This window comes from Haliotis cracherodii, unplaced genomic scaffold (assembly GCF_022045235.1).
Source record: "Haliotis cracherodii isolate W230 unplaced genomic scaffold, xgHalCrac1.p SCAF_2, whole genome shotgun sequence".
Lineage (NCBI taxonomy): Eukaryota > Metazoa > Mollusca > Gastropoda > Lepetellida > Haliotidae > Haliotis > Haliotis cracherodii.
This window is the reverse complement of record NW_027266275.1, coordinates 7026507-7044679: the sequence shown is the minus strand read 5'-3', so window position 1 is coordinate 7044679 and position 18173 is coordinate 7026507. Positions and strand designations below refer to the sequence as shown.

General features: G+C 39.4%; 1 protein-coding gene and 1 pseudogene across 1 annotated transcript; both read right to left on the bottom strand.

The window, feature by feature from the left end:
* Positions 1-777: 777 nt before the first annotated feature.
* LOC139468641 (trypsin-like) lies at positions 778-6136 on the bottom strand. The gene is made up of 7 exons (XM_071250763.1): positions 6032-6136; positions 4097-4230; positions 3578-3675; positions 2763-3028; positions 2258-2403; positions 1569-1623; positions 778-912 (listed from the first exon to the last, which is right to left on the bottom strand). The coding sequence occupies exons 1-7, from the start codon at positions 6072-6074 to the stop codon at positions 809-811; spliced, it is 846 nt and encodes a 281-aa protein (XP_071106864.1). The 5' UTR covers positions 6075-6136; the 3' UTR covers positions 778-808.
* Positions 6137-10247: 4111 nt separating this feature from the next.
* Positions 10248-17231, bottom strand: LOC139469521 (trypsin-like; annotated as a pseudogene).
* Between the last annotated feature and the right edge of the window lie 942 nt (positions 17232-18173).

Below are 18173 nucleotides of genomic sequence, written 5' to 3'. Positions count from 1 at the left end.
TTACGGGGAAGAAAGTGTCTCCAGCAACCTATGCTTGTCGTAAGAAGTGAATGACTGGATCGGGTGGTATGGCATGGCGACTTGGTAGATTCTGCCAACGTAAGGCAAAATAGAAAATAAATTATATGAATTATTAACGAAAATCAGTGCTAATACCAGGTGATCAAACTTGTGGAAGACATTTCCAAATTCGACGCCTCAGTGACCATATATTCCGTATTCTTAAAACACAGTGCTTGACAAAATGAATTTTTAATAATTTGGTTGTTTATGGCAATACAAATGGCAAAGACTAACTATGTTTACTGTAGATTCGTATCTAAGTATACACATCATACACCCAGTATAAGAATCAATAAAACATATACCACTTTCAAGATGTAACATGTATGCCTGAAATAAAACTAAAACACCATATTGTGCTTCCGCGTTTGTACAGGTGAACTGGCCTTTGCATGTGATGTGAAATCTGGCACCGGTTGGGCAGGATACGATTAACGCATGGCATCATCACTGCTCATGTGTCATCGCTCATTTTCAGTGATCCATTCACATAATTTCTCACTGCTTTTTTACCTTTTACGCCAAATAGAATCTCGACGGATATCCGAGGCTGTTATTATTTGTCGTTGTCTAATATTCATATTATTAAGGTTATCCTTCTGTTTTCATTAACAAGAACAATCATTATGTTATAAATGTTCTTCTCCTAGGGCCATTTAGGAAACATCCGATATGTTTCACAAATAATGAAACCAGGGTAAACAGAATATGGTGTGCGTTTCATTCGTTTTATTTTAGTGATCGTCTATGCATTTATAGTAGCTTCAATCCACTGCCTTCCTCCCGTTGCACTAGCATAGACGCCGGGAAAGTTGGGCTCACCGCAACCATAGCCCCAGCTCACAATTCCTGCAAACACGAAGAGGATAATGTCTCATGTACAACTGATGACTTTGCGAGAAGTTCTGATACGTTTTATTGTAACATTGTGTACTCATTGTAAAGGCTACAATTGAATATGATTACAAAACATCACGGAAGAGAAACGTACACTCCAACAAGCATTACTGGATAAGTACTCTTGAAAAACCCAACAGAAACGAAACACGGTCTAAAGGATTCAAGGTATTTATTCAGGACCACTTCGTATAGTAGTGTCAAAATGAATTTGTCCGCTGCTGTTGACAGTTGTTGGAAATTCCACACAGCATGAACAATGCAGTTAATAATGTTGATATTATCATATTACATATGACGTTTGCCAGCCAATGTTAACTCACAGCTTTTCATATTTGCGTCTTGTTTTTGAGGCGTTGGTAGGGTTACCTCCCGTCATATGATTGGACATTTTTTTGATATTGCACATATGTTTTTAAGTAATTGACATGACATTGGAGACTTCAAAACATGATTACAATTACAGATCGTAATCAGATGGACTTCCACAGCTGAAAGCAGTAGGTGGCCTAAAGTTGGAATACTGATTTACTGGAAAATGTTATGCCATTCACATGAGCATTTTGTATGTATCACTTGTGAGAAAAGTCTTGAAAATGACAGCTTACCAATTATCTCCATACGATCATTTTGGAAGCACATCAATGGTCCCCCGCTGTCCAACTGTAATATATGTTAATTTTTTATCAAATGAGCTACAGAGAAACAGTGACAGATTCTACCACAAGTCTAATAGTGATACAAATAGGAAAGTAAACTTTTTTCATTACTAATTCACAATGTAAAGGCCGTGCAAAATGAACTTGGTGTAAAGAAATATTCTCTTCTTGATACTTGTTTGCTTTTCTTTCGGACAGGTGGGATCGTGAGACATATTTCTGTCACAAATACCTGCGGGTATTGTTGGTTCTGGTCACGCGATGCTTAATAGTAACATGTAGGCTATCGTTAATAACAAAACTGCTTCTTATCAATTGCGTAAATACCAAACACAGTTTGGCTTCGAGAACAGTAGCCATTAAACACTTAATATGTATGCTCAATATCTCAGTGTCTACGACATGGAAAGACGTGAACTTATATAAATCGAGTGCACATAAATCCATTGGCTGGGGTAATAATGTATCGTTTTGAGAATGCTTGGCACATGTGCACATTATAATTTAACTGACATACATATGAAACAGATGGGGCGGTTTCTCTGGTTTCTTTATTTCTGGCTCCAGTACCGTGTTTAGATTTGTGGAAAGGGAGTGTCTATTCCACTTTCATTGAACGATTACTAAGTCGTACTTACGGTGCAAGAATCTTTTCCTCCTTCTGAGTGGCCTGCACAAATCATTGAGGCTTCATGGAACTGGTTAGAGCCGTATATGTCCCTACATTGGGTTTGTGACAGGACGGGCTTTTCAACAATCAGGAGCTCATCTGATGCATCGCCTCCTACAATTTATCATCAGGGAGTCTCATATTATTTGGTACAGTCACAGTTTATATGGTAATAAGTTAATATTTGTGTTGCATTTGCAATTGTGTTTTGTGTCCTAGACCACAGTGACATACTTAAAATATATTGACAAAATGGAATGTTTGATACAGACATTAAGACTGCCCACTTGTCCAGTTGTCAAATACATTGACAAGAAGAGTTATTTATCCTCTAAATGATAAACTATTTCTTTTTACAACATCATTGATTTTCGAGAACTTTGAGAACCCGTTCTTAATAGAAAAAATACCTATGCATTTACATTCAATCATTTATACACTGTCCGTGTAGAACAGTGAACCTGTAGACATACCGTTCGAGGTAAGTCCCCATCCGATGACATAGCATACTTCTCCTGCTCTACTGACATTGCCCGAAACACACCCAAAGTTGATTTCGGGCTTAGATACCAGTGGGGCGCCACTTAGCTCAATCAGCGCAATGTCATACTCTACTGTAGTTGGGTTGTACAGAGGGTGTGACATCACAGTCTTTGCGTTATAGGACTCGGAGGAAGGTTCATTTTTGGAGACATCATGAGCGCCAAGGCGAATCGTTAAGTCTGACACAATAGTTCCACTGACAAACAGAAATAATGATTTGTAACAAACGCTTCTTTTTTCTGATACCAAAGATAGATGTTGTTCCATCGTATAATATATTTCAAACATTTTATAATCTAGCAACATTCATAATTTCAAATATGTTTCAAACAGCGACTAGCGAAAATTGATTTGTACATACTGCTGAGAATACTTACATTGAAACGTTGGTGTGATTTCTCAAGTTCATGTGTTCATAATGAGACGTGATAAACGTGATACACGTGTATGACATCCATGACCCTGGGTGATCCCCTCACATCAATCTGACATGCTGTGATGTGACCCTGGGTGATCCCCTCACATCAATCTGACATGCTGTGATGTGACCCTGGGTGATCCCCACACATCAATCTGACATGCTGTGATGTGACCCTGGGTGATCCCCTCAAATCAATCTGACATGCTGTGCCATGACTCAAATACAGTTCACAGAGGCGATTCTAATTCACTCACTCACTCAGTCTTATTCTATAGTAACATGTCTTTATATCAACTCAAGTAGGTTTACGTGTCAACAACTTACTCCAAACAGTGGGCAGCAGTTAGGATGTACCACCTGTCAGAACTGCCTTTCAGGAGTGACCCACCACAATTAAGAACACCACGCTTTTCAAGAGCAGCCTAGAAACATCGATACAGTCAGTGAGTGAACATTGTATTACGTCTTTGTCAACAATAGTCAACAATTACACGGCCAGGCAAATCGGAAGCTCATAGCATCAGAGACGATTCTGGCTGTTAGGGTGCAAGGACACAAATTCAACCTGTTCACACATTGTAAAGGCCGAGTCATCTTCACATTCATCGGTTGTTACGGTGTTCATCGATGAACAATATAAACATGTATAACGTTGCATGTGTATACACAACGGCAGTTCAAAGAACAAATTATTCATTTTTAACTTTGGTGTTGTCAGCCGTTCCGGAATACATGCGGTTAATTCACCTATCTCTGCTTCATGAAACTTTCTACTTCAGCAATGAGTTAATCTGATTAACAGTTTTACACTGTGAGATCCCTTTCGTTATACACTTTATTTACCATCCATGGGAAGGCATATGGTGTGGCGATTTGTCCACCAACAATGCGATTGCTGGCTGCCTTTGGGAGGGTGGTGTAATCAAAGCCCACATCATTGATCCCACATCCTGGAGGGTCTATATTACTCAAGACTCCTGTCATAACAATCAGGAACACATTGATGTATTATGTAATGAACATAATTATATAAAAAGTGAAGACTTACTTAACGTTCAATCTGAGTAAAGTATTGCACATATTAGGTACAAGTTGTGCTTAAAACAACAACGTCTACATAAAATTCAAATTCCACTGATATTTTCAATACGTGTTCAAAATTTCAATATTTCCTAAAGGTTAATTACATGTGCACTTTTGATTAGTTAATGTCAGTATTATTAGTGGATGTTGAAAATGAAATATATTTGTATTTATCATTGGCAGCGAATGATTGAAGGGTCAGTAAAATGTCGTGTGCTGTTTTCGAAAGAGAGTGGAGTTATCATGATTTTGTACATGAACATGGCAGGCTTCACAATTCAAGAGTTTCGGGACAACCTCTAGAGGTCTGGATGTAGCAATAAAACTAAAGCAACAAAAGCCTTTCCATATATCATAGAAATCTCTCCATAAAGCTGAGTCGATTTAGCGATTCCGACTATATCATGAGCATGTGTTTATGAATCACTATCAAATAGTTATGAGTCCAGGTGTTCGCGAACACGTGAGCGTATCCTGCCTCTAAGGACAAAAACGGGTGTTGCCTAGCTCACCCCAATCGTTGCCGCCCATGAGAAGCTGTTGGGAACACCCTTCACAGGAAGCCTTGCTTTCAGGAGAGAAGCAGAGAGACAGTTTGTAACGGTAGTGTTGAAATTCACCTTCCCGTTACTGTACTAAATTCTCTATTGATAACAGAAGCAGATTTGAATCTATTGCATAGTGCAATATATGTATTGAAATGTCGTTGTATTGGTGTCTTTTGTTTAGGTGTGCCACTCCCAGGTCTCATTGCAACCTCACCCGTTTGACGGCACTCGTTCCACAGTCGAGAAATTACACTTTTTGATTTGCCAAACAATAGGACAACTTGGGATTTTGACGTCCCCTCTACCTCTATAGTATCCACAATACGCCATTTTGACTGTCCATTGAGTTACTATCTCGGAGGCGTTTCAAAGCGAGTGTGTTCAGATCCATGTCACGGTTTTGTAATCTACATACAAATTATTAGTTCCTTGTTTTCTGTCGATGATATAGGCTGTGGTAAATTGGCAGTCCCAACAAGCTAAATTCAAGTAATTCAAAACGCACATGTATTATGATGTGTATGAATCTCAACGTAAAGCTGAGACACTGTTCCTGTTTGTAACATGGTTATGAACATAATGTCTGGAACTCCACTGCAAATGTGCGCCAGTCAGTGGAGCAGCAACTTATAGGTTGTTTGTTTGTTTGTTGTTTAACGTCGCACTCAGCAATATTCCAGCTATATGACGTCAGTCTGTAAATAATCGAGTCTGGACCAGACAATCCAGTGATCGACATCATGAGCATCTTATAGGTCAAATCATATATCACTAATCAATGATAACTGCAATATCACACAACCACAGGCAATTGTATACATGTTTGGAACAAGTAATACATTTTAACTGCCATTTTTTAAGCAAATTGTATATCGTCTTATCTGACCTGTTTTGTGTGTATTAAGCCTAATAAGTATCATTCTAATTCCGTCATAATGAACGTATGTATGGTATTCGTATTCTAATGTTATACTCCTTTCGTTTGTTCGAGATACAGGAAAAAAGCAGGACTTACAATTTGTGTAGAATTATGCATATTCAAGTGAAATAACTTCACACAACAAAGAAGAACGAAATCTATATTATCTTTGGAAGAAAGGAAGCGATGGAGTTACTGTCGCAGTATAATTGCGTAGTTAAATCCTACCTGAAGCAAGATACACAAACACGAAACACACAAGTGCTGGCATATTCTTCGTGTTGACACCAACACCACTATAGAACAAGGTTGTTTTCAGATTAGATAAGCAGTGAGCGTAGGTGTTATATAATTGCTGTCACTCAATAATGAGCAACATTCTGACATACCAGTAATGACTCGCTGAGACCATGTTATGTGTCAATTCAACACAAACGTAATATAAAAATAATTACTACATTGGTATCATAATTTATTTCTTTGGGTGTAATAACTTAGTGTGAAACGCACGAATCTACATTTGGCGTGCAGCAGTCATTGAAAATGATAAGAAGCTTGAGGTATGTATTACCACATGTACGAAATTCTGTCATAGTTTGAGAGGGAGGCGGGACACTATCGGTACTCTTTAGAAAGTGCAGCGTACATGCTTGTACAAATATTTTCAGATTAAAATAAGAAATGCAGCAAAGAGGGTTTGGGTGATCCTGGCACAGTCAGGCTGGTTAGGTTCATCATCAGCTCAGGGCCCTTGTCCCCTCTACACGCAGCCCAGGCAGCGAATGGGACTTCTCCCTGAAAGCGCTGCCTACTCGAACCGAGAACTTTTCGGAGAATGTGAAGACTCCCCAATACTGCAGCCTTCTGCTTTACACAGATTGTCAGAAGGGCTGTATTCCTGGTAGCAAACCCCGGTACTCTACCAATGTCAGTCAACAGATTTGGAGGTACCAAACCTAAGGCACAGAGAACAATGGGGAGTCGGACAACTTGGGATGCAGACGTGACATTTCGAAAGCGAGGTCCGCATGTTTGCCATGTTTTTCCTGAATCGTGTCCATGACATTAGTGTCAAATGGGACAACTTCAATAATATAAATGATTGGATTGGATTTATAAAAAAAGACAACCTTCTCACACAAACATTTGCCAAACTTAGCTTCTTTGTTACTGATGCACGTGGATAATGCCTCGATCCTCTACGATTCTTGGTTTGTGAACTAAATGTCTGGTGGGTTTCATCATATTAAACGTCTACGATCTGCATCAAGTTTGGCTTGAAGCTGACATAAGGTTGAAATGTAAATAACTCGAATACTTCTCGAAGCGACATAACAGCCAACACACAGACGATATTGATATCTATACAATAATAACAATTAATTTATATAGCGCCTGACTTCCATCTGGAAAAGCTGCTCGGTGGCGCTGTGAGGTGTCTATTGCAAACATCCTCTCTGAAGAGGTATGTCTTTAAAGAAGAAAGGAAGATGTCAGAGTTAGTGGTACACCTGATGAAGAGAGGTAGAGAGTTCCACTAAGCTTGTGAATTGAAATTCGAGTTTGAAAATACTGTGCATACTGTGGATCATGAATAGCGCTGTAGGTAATGTTAGGCAGCTTGAACTTTTATCCGTTGTTTAACTGTCAACCAGTGAATAACTCTGCAGTACGGGTGTGATGTGCTTGGTGGATTTAGTTCTGGTAATGATACGGGCAGCTGTGTTCTGCATACCTGCTAGTGGGTAATTACAGTGGGTAATGGTATTGCCTCCACAGATCATTGTTGTGGACAAGTATCTTTGTGGTTCCAGCACCAAGACATAGACGGATGTTTCCATGGTTCCTCGTGTGAATAGAAGTTGATCTGGCGACAGTGAGAGTTTGTTCCTCTGACAACATTGTCTTCACAAAGATGGCTGCCAGATTGCTAACTTGATCAGAAGGATGAAAATTGGATTCAGCAACCTCAAGTTATAATAGGGAACTTTCAGAAGTAGAATAATGAACTCTGTCTTATCGTCGTTCATCTTCAAAACGTTTGTTTTACATGTATTCACATTGACGGGTTTGATACCAAGATATAACTGATTATCATCAGCATACGCATAAACCTTTAGTCCATGTTTCGTATGACATTGCCGTGGGGCAGAATGTACAAAGAAAACAATATCGGTCCAACATCTTAGCCCTATGGCACTCCACATGTCAAACTGTGTTAATCACGTTAACTGACTTTATACCATATACCTGAACTTGCAAAAGTTTTCCTGATAAGAAAGATCTTAACCAGGATAATGACGTATCCTTGATTCTCAGTCAGTGTTCTAAGCGAATCAAATGGAAGTTATGGTCAGCCTTATCGAATAGTGCTGAAAGGTCACGCAATACAAGGAAAACATCTTGGATCTCAGAATATCGTTGTGTACTTTGACCAGTGCAGTTTCGGTACTGCGTTGAGGCCTGCACGCTGATTGAAATACATCACTCAAATTATGAATAAACAGATGTTGGTTAAGCCTCGCTGGAACTAACTGTTTAAGTTCTTTGGACACAAATGACAGGTGGATAGTTAACTGTTTGACTGGGATGAGTAAGTAAGATAACATACAACTTTATGGACAACACCTTGCTTTTTGCAATATGGCTAGATGTATTGACTCAAGCTTGATAACGGTGTAAGAATCTGCATCGAAACGTCGCTATATATAATAAACCGGAAGTTGTTATCCATAAAGCTGTACGATAGTTCTTGAGCACACATGTGGCTAATGATACTTTCTTACTAGTAGTGGAGTAGTGGATTTATGGTGGTTTGCTTGAATGTCGTCGGGACTGATCCATGTGCTGGTGAGGTAATTCAACAAGGATGAGATTGCACGACTACAAGTTTCCAGGCAACCTTTCAGAATCCTAGTTGGCATAGGGTACAGACAACACAATTTGCTGGACGCAGCATCGACTATTGACTTCACCTCCTTGGAACTAGAAGCTTGGTATAGTATAGGTTCTCCAGAAAATGGAACATCACATTCCGTGAAATCGTCGTCCGATTCAGTGATGAAGAAAGATGCAAATAAGTTTGCCATAATCTTTGATTCAGTTTCAGGTCTAGACGCTTCGTCGACATGCGATTTGTCAGTTTCTTTGGTGGGCCAATTAATTGTCTTTAATTGTGTTTGTTGTCCATCACTGTCTGAATCTTTATGGTTACTTTTCAGGTAGAATCAAGCATCTATCTACAAAGATTTCGTACGACTCTTGCTGAAAAGGTCTTTGATCAGGGTTTCAACTTTCAAGACCATAGAAAGGCTTTCAAAATGTTTCATGGTAAATATATAACTTCAACGCCAGAGGATATCCATTTGGCGTGAGGCAAAATAGCAGATCAAATATATGAATTGATCAAAGAAAATCAGTGATGACATCAGGTGTTCCCGAAAAGGTTCTTAAAACGTAGTGCTTAATATTATGAATTCTTAACAATTTGGTTGTTAATGGCAATATAAATGACAAAGACATCCTTTTTACTGGAGATTCATATCTAACCATACACATCATACGCCCAACATAAGAAGCAATTAAAAACAAACAATATAACTAAAATAAAAAAAACACACCATTTGCTCCCGTGTTTTTTCATGTGAACTATCAACTGGCCTTTGCATGTGTTTGTGATGAGTGTCACCGTTGGGACAGGATACGTTCAACATTTCGCAATCACTATCCAACAGTGATTATAAAATATAAGCAACAAAAAAACATATCAATGATCATAAGACATAAGAGTTCATATGAATCACTGTCAAATAGTGATAGTATTAGGTACACATTACACATGCTTATGATACAGCCGGAATGGTACATTGGACGCTTTTTTCAGAGATTTCGTATGATCACGGAAACGGTTTTGTTACTTTTTACTCTACGTATGTTATTATACGGCGTTTCATTTCAGCAAGTTCCGTGTATCGACACACTTACATTCTTTCCAATAGTGTCATATTTAGTCAACGTTACACCAGCGGTTGAAACACACTATAACCTTCACTGAGGATGCTGTCAATGACAATCGAATGCTGACATGATGTAATGTGTCATTTCTGGCAACAAATACAATGTCATACATTTTCATGCACATTGTGTTAGTGGGGGGTACAACCGGTAGAACATGACATGCTTACATTTTTCGCGAACACCTGATGTCATTGCTGATTTTCAGTGATCTATTCCTTTCATTTTCACCCATTTTCTTTTACGCCCAATAGAAATTATTTCACCGGATAATCGAGACTGGTTAAGTTAGGCTCCTGTTTTCACTTACGAGAACAATCATTATGTAATGTTCTTATTTCAAGGTCTTTAAGAAACATCCTTACAAATAATGTAACCTGGGAAAACGGAATATGCGAGTGCAACTCATTCGTTTTATTTCACTAACCGTCTATTCATTTATGGTAGCTTCAATCCACTGCCTTCCTCCTGATCAACTAGCATAGACGGCTGGAAAGTTGGGCTGAGCGCAACCAGGGCCCCAGCTCACAATTCCTGCAAACAAGGATAAGGTGATGTCTTCGAGAAATGATATTTATATGTCTTAATATGAGTCTACAATTCAATATGATTACGAAACACCAGAGTAGAGAAACTTACACTTGAACAATCCTCACTGGACAAACGCGGTCAATAATAGATTCAAGATATTCAGGACCTTTTCCTAAAGTGGTGTCAGAATTTCTCCTCTGTTACTGAAAATTGTTATTTTTGAAAATTCCACATGCCATGATATATTTCGGGTTTGGCTGGAAAGTGAAACGTTTAGCCGTCCATAATGTTAAAATTTACATATAGCATATGACCTTATCACCATGTGGACATTTGCTAGTAGCTAAATTTGACTGACAGCTTTTCTGAGTTGGGTCTTGTTTTTGCAACGTAAGCAGAGTTGCCTCCCTTCGTATGATTTAACATGTTGCGATATTGCAAATGTAATGGACACGACAAGATGAAGCCTTCAAAACATAATTACAGATCGTTGTTACTCAAAGGGACTAGGACAACAATAGATGGGCCTTACGCTGGAATACTAATCTGGTTGAAACCTTGATGCCATCACCACGAGCATTTCGTATGTGTTGATTCTCCTGAACTGACATCTTACCAATTATCTCCATGTGATCGTTTTGGAAGCACATCAAAGGTCCTCCGCTGTCTCTCTGTAAATACATGTTCTCTTTTCATCAAATGAGCTACAGACTATACAAGTGATAGATTCTACCACTAGTCTAAGCTTGATACAAATCTGAAAGTGAATTCATTTCTTTACTTATTCACTAGATAAAAGCAGTGCAAAATGAAATTGGTGTTAAAGAATTCGTCTTGTTTTGATACTTATTTGCTTTTCTATGAACAGTTTGGATCGTGAGACATATTTCTGTCACAAATACCTGCGGGTTTTGTTGGTTCTGGTCACGTGATATTTTATAGTAGTGAGTGACTGAGTATCGTTTTACGCCGATTTTTGGCTTTTACACCGGAAATTGGCTTCACACATCGTACCCATAACGGGAATCGAACCCGGGTCTCCGGCGTGACGAGCGAACGCTTTAACCACTAAAGCTACCCGACCGCCCTTACTTAATAGTGATATGAAGGCTATCGTTATGTAACAAAACTACGTCTTATAAATTGCGTAAATACCAAAACACAAACACTAACACAATATCTCAGCGTCTACGACATGGGAAACCATGCGTTTTCAGATTGTATAGAATAGCTTGAAACATGTAAGGAGTAGTAAAATTCCCATAAAACCTTCTGAATTTAGTTCCAAAGATTCTATATATCCTCACCATACAGTGACTGTTACCTCATGGTGCTTCCCAGGCAGCTTAGGTTGTATACTCCGAAGGGAGCTGTTCATGGAAATCGATTGCACACATATCCACTGACTAGGTATTAAAGTAGCGTTTTGAGTATGCTTTATGATGACATATAAAGCAGATGTGGTGGTTTCACTGGCTTCTTTTATATCTAGCTCTGGAAGGGAACTGTCTATTTGACCTTTTTTGAACGATTAATAAACCATGGTACTTACAGTGCAAGAACCTTTTCCACCATCCGGATGGCCTGCACAAATCATTGAGGCATCATGGTACTGGTTAGAGCCGTATATGTTCCTACATTCGGTGCGTGACAGGACGGGCTTTTCGACAACCCGTAGCTCATCTGATACAGCGCCCCGTATAAGTACAATTTATCATCAGCGAATCTCCTATTATTTGGTACAGTCACAGTTTATACGTATGGTAATAGGTTAATATTTGTCTTTGCAATAATGAAATTAAATGGAGTTAATATAATATAAAAACAACACAGTTTTCATCCTAGACCACAGTAGCATACATATGACTTACTGACAAAATGAAATGTTGGACAGGGACATCAAGACTGCCCACTTGTCCAGTTGACAGAACCATTGTCAAGAAGAGCCATTTATCCTCAATGTGATAAACTATTCTTACTACGTACTTTGAGAACCCAATTTAACATAACAAGACTGCTTTCAAAATATTGTTCTTATTTGTAAACAATACCTGTGCACATACAGTCAATCATCTATACACTCTTCGGTTAGTATAATGAACCTATAAACATACCGAAAGAGGTAGTTCCCCATCCGGCGACATAGCATACTTCTCCTGCTCTACTGACATTGCCGGAAACACACCCAAAGTTGATTTCAGGCTTAGATACCAGTGGGGCGCTACTTAGCTCAATAAGCCCAATGTCAGACTCATATGTTGTTGGGTTGAACAGAGGTTGGGTCATCGCAGTCTTTGCGTCATGGAACTCAGAGGATTTTTCGTTTTGGGAGAGATCATGAGCGCCAAGGCGAATCTTCCAGTCGGACGCCATTGTTCCACTGACATGTCAGGTACAAATAAAAAAAAATTACATTATGATGACATTAAGCTGATACAGAAGATATATGCTCCATTGAACAATATATTTGAACTATTTCATAACCTAGCAGCATTCATTATGGCATTTTACATTTTGTAATATGTGTTCATACTCTTTTAGAAAAAATACATTTTGGAAACGAGTGATTTCCCAAGCTCATGTGTTCATTGTAAGATAAACATGAAACACATCTACGACCTTCATGACCCTGGGTTATCCCGTTATATCAATCTGACATGCATTGATGTGACCCTGGGTTATCCTGTTATATCAATCTGACATGCTGTGATGTGACCCTGGGTTCCCCCGTTATATCAATCTGACATGCTGTGATATGACCCTTGGTTATCCCGTTATATCAATCTGACATACAGTGATGTGACCCTGGGTTATCCCGTTATATCAATCTGACATGATGTGATGTGACCCTGGGTTCTCCCTTTATATCAATCCGAAATGCTGTGATGTGACTGAGTCTGCATACCGTGTCACACACACACACACACACACACACACACACACACACACACACACACACACACACACACACACACACACACACACACACACACACACACGCACACACGCACACTCACACTCTCACTCACACTCTCACACACACACTCACACACACACTCACACACACACACGCGCGCATGCAAGCCGCTATATAAGGGCAATAATGTTGGAGGCGACCTTGAACCAAATTTCACACTTCACCTCATAAGAAGTGCAGTTCTACTGTAACACTTCTAAATTAAAGTATGTTTAGGTGTCGACATCTTACTGCAAACAGTGGGCAGAAGTTAGGATTTACCACCTGTCAGAACTTCCTTTCAGAAGTGATCCAGCACAGTGCATAACAGCACGATGTCCAAGAGCAGCCTAGAGACATCGGTACAGGCAGTGAGTGAATGTTATCATACGTCTTAGTCAGCAACGGTCTACAATTCCACGGCCAGGCAAAGCAGTGGTTCATAGCATCAGGGGCTGTAAGGGTACAAGGACACAAATTCAACCAGGTCACACATTGCAATTGTCACGGCCTAATCATCCTCACCTTCATCAGTTGTTACGATAATCATTATGTGCTTGGACATCAACTGCTTCTGGGTCATCAGTGGATGTATTAGACCAAACAATTACTACTGAAAACTAATATATACACATGCCATGGACCTTTATGCCCTTCACATGGACAACGATATGTAGGCACTAGTAATCTTTTAACAGAGCTAACATGTGAAACATGGAGATGAATGCCCACGTGTTGAATTACCTCAATACATATTATGTTATCTCTTATAGTATCAATTTCATAACTGTGCATTCTTTCTCGTTGTAAGTCACTGGCAGTCCACACACATGGACAGAGAACATGCAGCTATATCTAGTTAGTCTATATCGTGATGCTCTATTTTGTTTTAAATTATCTTGTTGTGTAGTTGTGTAAGGTTAAATACACTAGTATTCCTTTATACCTATCAGAAGACGTTCGACTGAACGATTGATTAATACAGAGTTGATTTTATTCTGTTTTGTGGTGATAAAGATATTCTATTTCACCAAAGTGTTTCTTGGTATGACATGGTCTCTGTATGGTAAATTGACATTTGAATCCTATGGCGATTCTGTGTGCCTTTTGCTTGTCATATGAACCGAGTGTTAAAATGAGGCTCGGTTGGTCAGACTCTGTAACGTGGTGAATAGTGTGTCATTGTACCCTGATGGTGTGCGTTGTTGCTTATACTCTCATTCACTTGTCTGACCTGGTCCAGACCATCTTCCCGAGGCAAGGGCGTTAACTGGCTATGAAAGTCCACTTTCCACCCTTGTCAAACTAGTTTGGAATTTCCAGGCTTCATCGTCTCGCCACCAGGGGCTATTACGAGTTATATCCCTTCTTTGTCCCTCTTAGTGACCAATCAGATTCAGTCTCCCACACCTCTGTCAATTTCTTTAAACAACATGGAGGCGCTCAGTCAAGACGATCTAATCAATACCCAAGATATACTTTATAACAAAACGTGTATTACATCAATGCATCAAATTACTTGAGCACCTTATAGACAAACATGAAACGATTTTGAAAATTCTTTCGACGCCCAGTTGACGGTACACATGCTTTGCAAATCCTGCAGTCAACAGGAATCTGCACGTTGAAATCCATGATGTTTACGAACCGGAAGTCTAGTTCGTTACGCGATTTTGATTGGACTAGAATCGTTAATTCAGCCAAAATGTAACTACGAATTCCAGCCTAGTTCGACAAGTTCTGACTTTTACAATCAGTTAACGCCCTTACCTCGGGAAGATGGGCCCAGACTCGATTGTGTTACAAGTCACCACGTAATGACTGGACTATTAAAACATCATCATTGTCCTGGAGCTGGATTATTAATTTCTTTTATCCATGTATGTTTAATGTCGTGCGCCTTATCATAATATCCCTCACTGATCCCTTTGTCCATATCATGACCGAATCTTTCACAGAGCTAAAATCATAAAAAACAACAATGTTAATACAATCATGTATAACGTCAAATATGTATATATAACAACAGTTCAAAGAACAAAATATCCATTTTTAACTTTGGTATTGTCAGCCATTCGTGAATACATGTGGTTAATTTACCTATTGCTTGTTCATGAAATTTGATATTTCAACAATGAGTTGATATGAATATGTTTGTGAGATCCTTCTCGGTATACACTTTATTTACCATCCATGGGAAGGAATGTGGTGTGGCGAGTTGTCCACCAACAATGCGTTTCCTGGCTGTCTTTGGTAGGGTGGTGTAATCAAAGCCCACATCATTGATCCCACATCCAGGAGGTTCTATATCACTCAATACACCTGCCAATTCAATCACGAACACATTGATGTATTATGTAATGAGTATAATTAAATATTAAAGTGAAGACTTCAGATGTTCAATCTGAGTAAAGTATTGTACATATTGGGTAAAATGTGTGCTTGTTCCAACCTCCAACGTCTACGTCAAATTCAAATTAACCCATATCAGCAACACGTGTTCAAAGAACGTATTTTCAAAAAGTTGATCACATGTGCACTTTTGTTTGTTATTTGTCTCTAATATTATTGGCGGCAGAAAATGAAATACATGAGTCATACATGAACTGAAGTGTCAGTAAAATGTCAAGTGCTGTCGGCGGAAGAAAGTGAAGGTGAGGTGAGGTGAGGTGAGGTGAGGTGAGGTGAGGTGAGGTGAGGTGAGGTGAGGTGAGGCGTACACTCTCCACTCGAGAACATCCCACAGATGCTGTATTGGGGACATGTCAGGGGACTTAGATGGTCTAATGTCCATATGCCCTCTCTACGGAGATAATCGGCGAAGACCTGGGCACGATGTGGTCGACTGACATTGCCATCTTGCAGTTCAAAATGTTTGCGATAATTCTAGCACACGTCACCAACAACGTTTTCTGTCCTCTGTAAATCTGACGCAAAACCTTTATTCGTCTGCAGACATGGTGTAACATCACTGGTGCACAGCCCGTCCCTGGTGCTGCCAGCCAACCCCAATTCTTTGCCGCCTATGGTAAACTTAACAGGACACCTTGCCATTTGTCTTTTCACTGAGATACTTTCTCGAAGGCATTTTAAGCGAGTGCTTAGCTCAATTGCATTAGTGATTGTGAGTTTCCCTACACTACAAGCTGTTCACGCATGATGTGAAATGTCACTGGATTAGATGTTACGTTCAGATGCATGATTGCCGTACAGCAGAGACAGCAATATCACGTCGGGGGACACTAAAAATGGGCTTCACACATTAATATTGCACCCATGTCGGGAATCGAACCCGGGTCTTCGGCGTGACGAGCGAACGCTTTAACCACTAGGCTACCCGACCGCCCCCGTACAATAGAGACACAGACATGGTAATGAACATAATGTCTTGACCTTCATTGAAAATGTGTGCCAGACAGTGGAGCAGTGTCACTCTAACTTATAGGTCAATTCACAAGTCCCTCGTTACTGATAAATTTAATATCAAACGAACTAAGGTATTTGTATCAGTTCTTTATACAAGTATTACGTATAGATAGCTAATTTTGAAGCAACTTGCATGTCGTCTCATGCGACCTGTTAGCTGTGAATTAACACTGATATTCAGGATACAAAATAGTTAAACACAAGTATAATTTTGATTCAGCCACAATAAACGTGTAAGGTATTTGTATTCTCATATTACCTTCCCTTTCATTTGTTCGACATAATGAAAATACAGGACGTACATGTACAATTTGCGTTGAATTGGGCATATTTACGCGTTTTCACACAACAAAGAGGAAAGAATTGAATACTGTCATTTAAAGGAAGGGAGCGATGGTTCGGACGAATACTTGATCTGTTACTGTCGCAGTATCACCGCATAATTGTTTTCTTACCTGATGCAAGATTCCCTAAAACACAGAAACACAGAAGTGCTGGCATATTCTTCTTAGGGACACCATATCATTCAAAACATTGTAGGACAGGGTTTTCAGATGAGATAAGCAGGCGTTGGTGTTTTATGATAGCTGTCACCGATTTGACTGTTCAGGCCACAGGGCATACTCTACAGAGATATCTCAGCAGGTAACTTGAAACATGCTATATTATTACTGTAGCTAACATAATGCTGTAGCTAATCAAAATAACTACCAGTAATGACTCCGTGTATTATAATCCATTTCGTTGGGTAGAATATCTTAGTGTGCAAACGTACGGAGAAGTTTGAGATATATATTTCAGGTAACTTCATGTACGAAACTCTGCCATAGCTTGAAAGGGAGGCGGGGCACTTTCAGAACCATGCAGTAAGTGCAGCGTACATGCTTGTACAAACATTTAAAAAAAAGTGTCACATGAACACAAGAGTTTCACAGATTTTGGACAAAATGTATGAACTTTTATGGACATCTTCTATATGAAAGATACGGTGACATTTATTTACCACCCAGTTATATTTAGTTAATGAAAATAAGTAACACAAGGTGTCATTAGACTCGTGGCTAATTTACATTCAGCAATAATATGCAGCCCTTGGGCAGTACGGCCTCACATAGGTGTTGTGGGAACCATTAACAATGGACATTGGGTATTGCGTCGTATGAGTTTTACTGGAATTAACGATCTGGAAGAAATACCTCTCAGTTGTGTCGTGGTTTAAGTGTGTGTCTCACACAACAATGTCAAAGGTGAGTGATGGCACTATAGACAACACCCGGGTTACATTACATATTACCGTACATGTATATAATCCCACTACCTAAGACGTGGTACACCATATCACTCGTACTATCACGGCATGACTGGCAATGAGAACGTTTCATTACATGCTGTGGCGGTATTACGAGGCAAATCGTCTATCCTTATTTGGGGTTGACTACACTT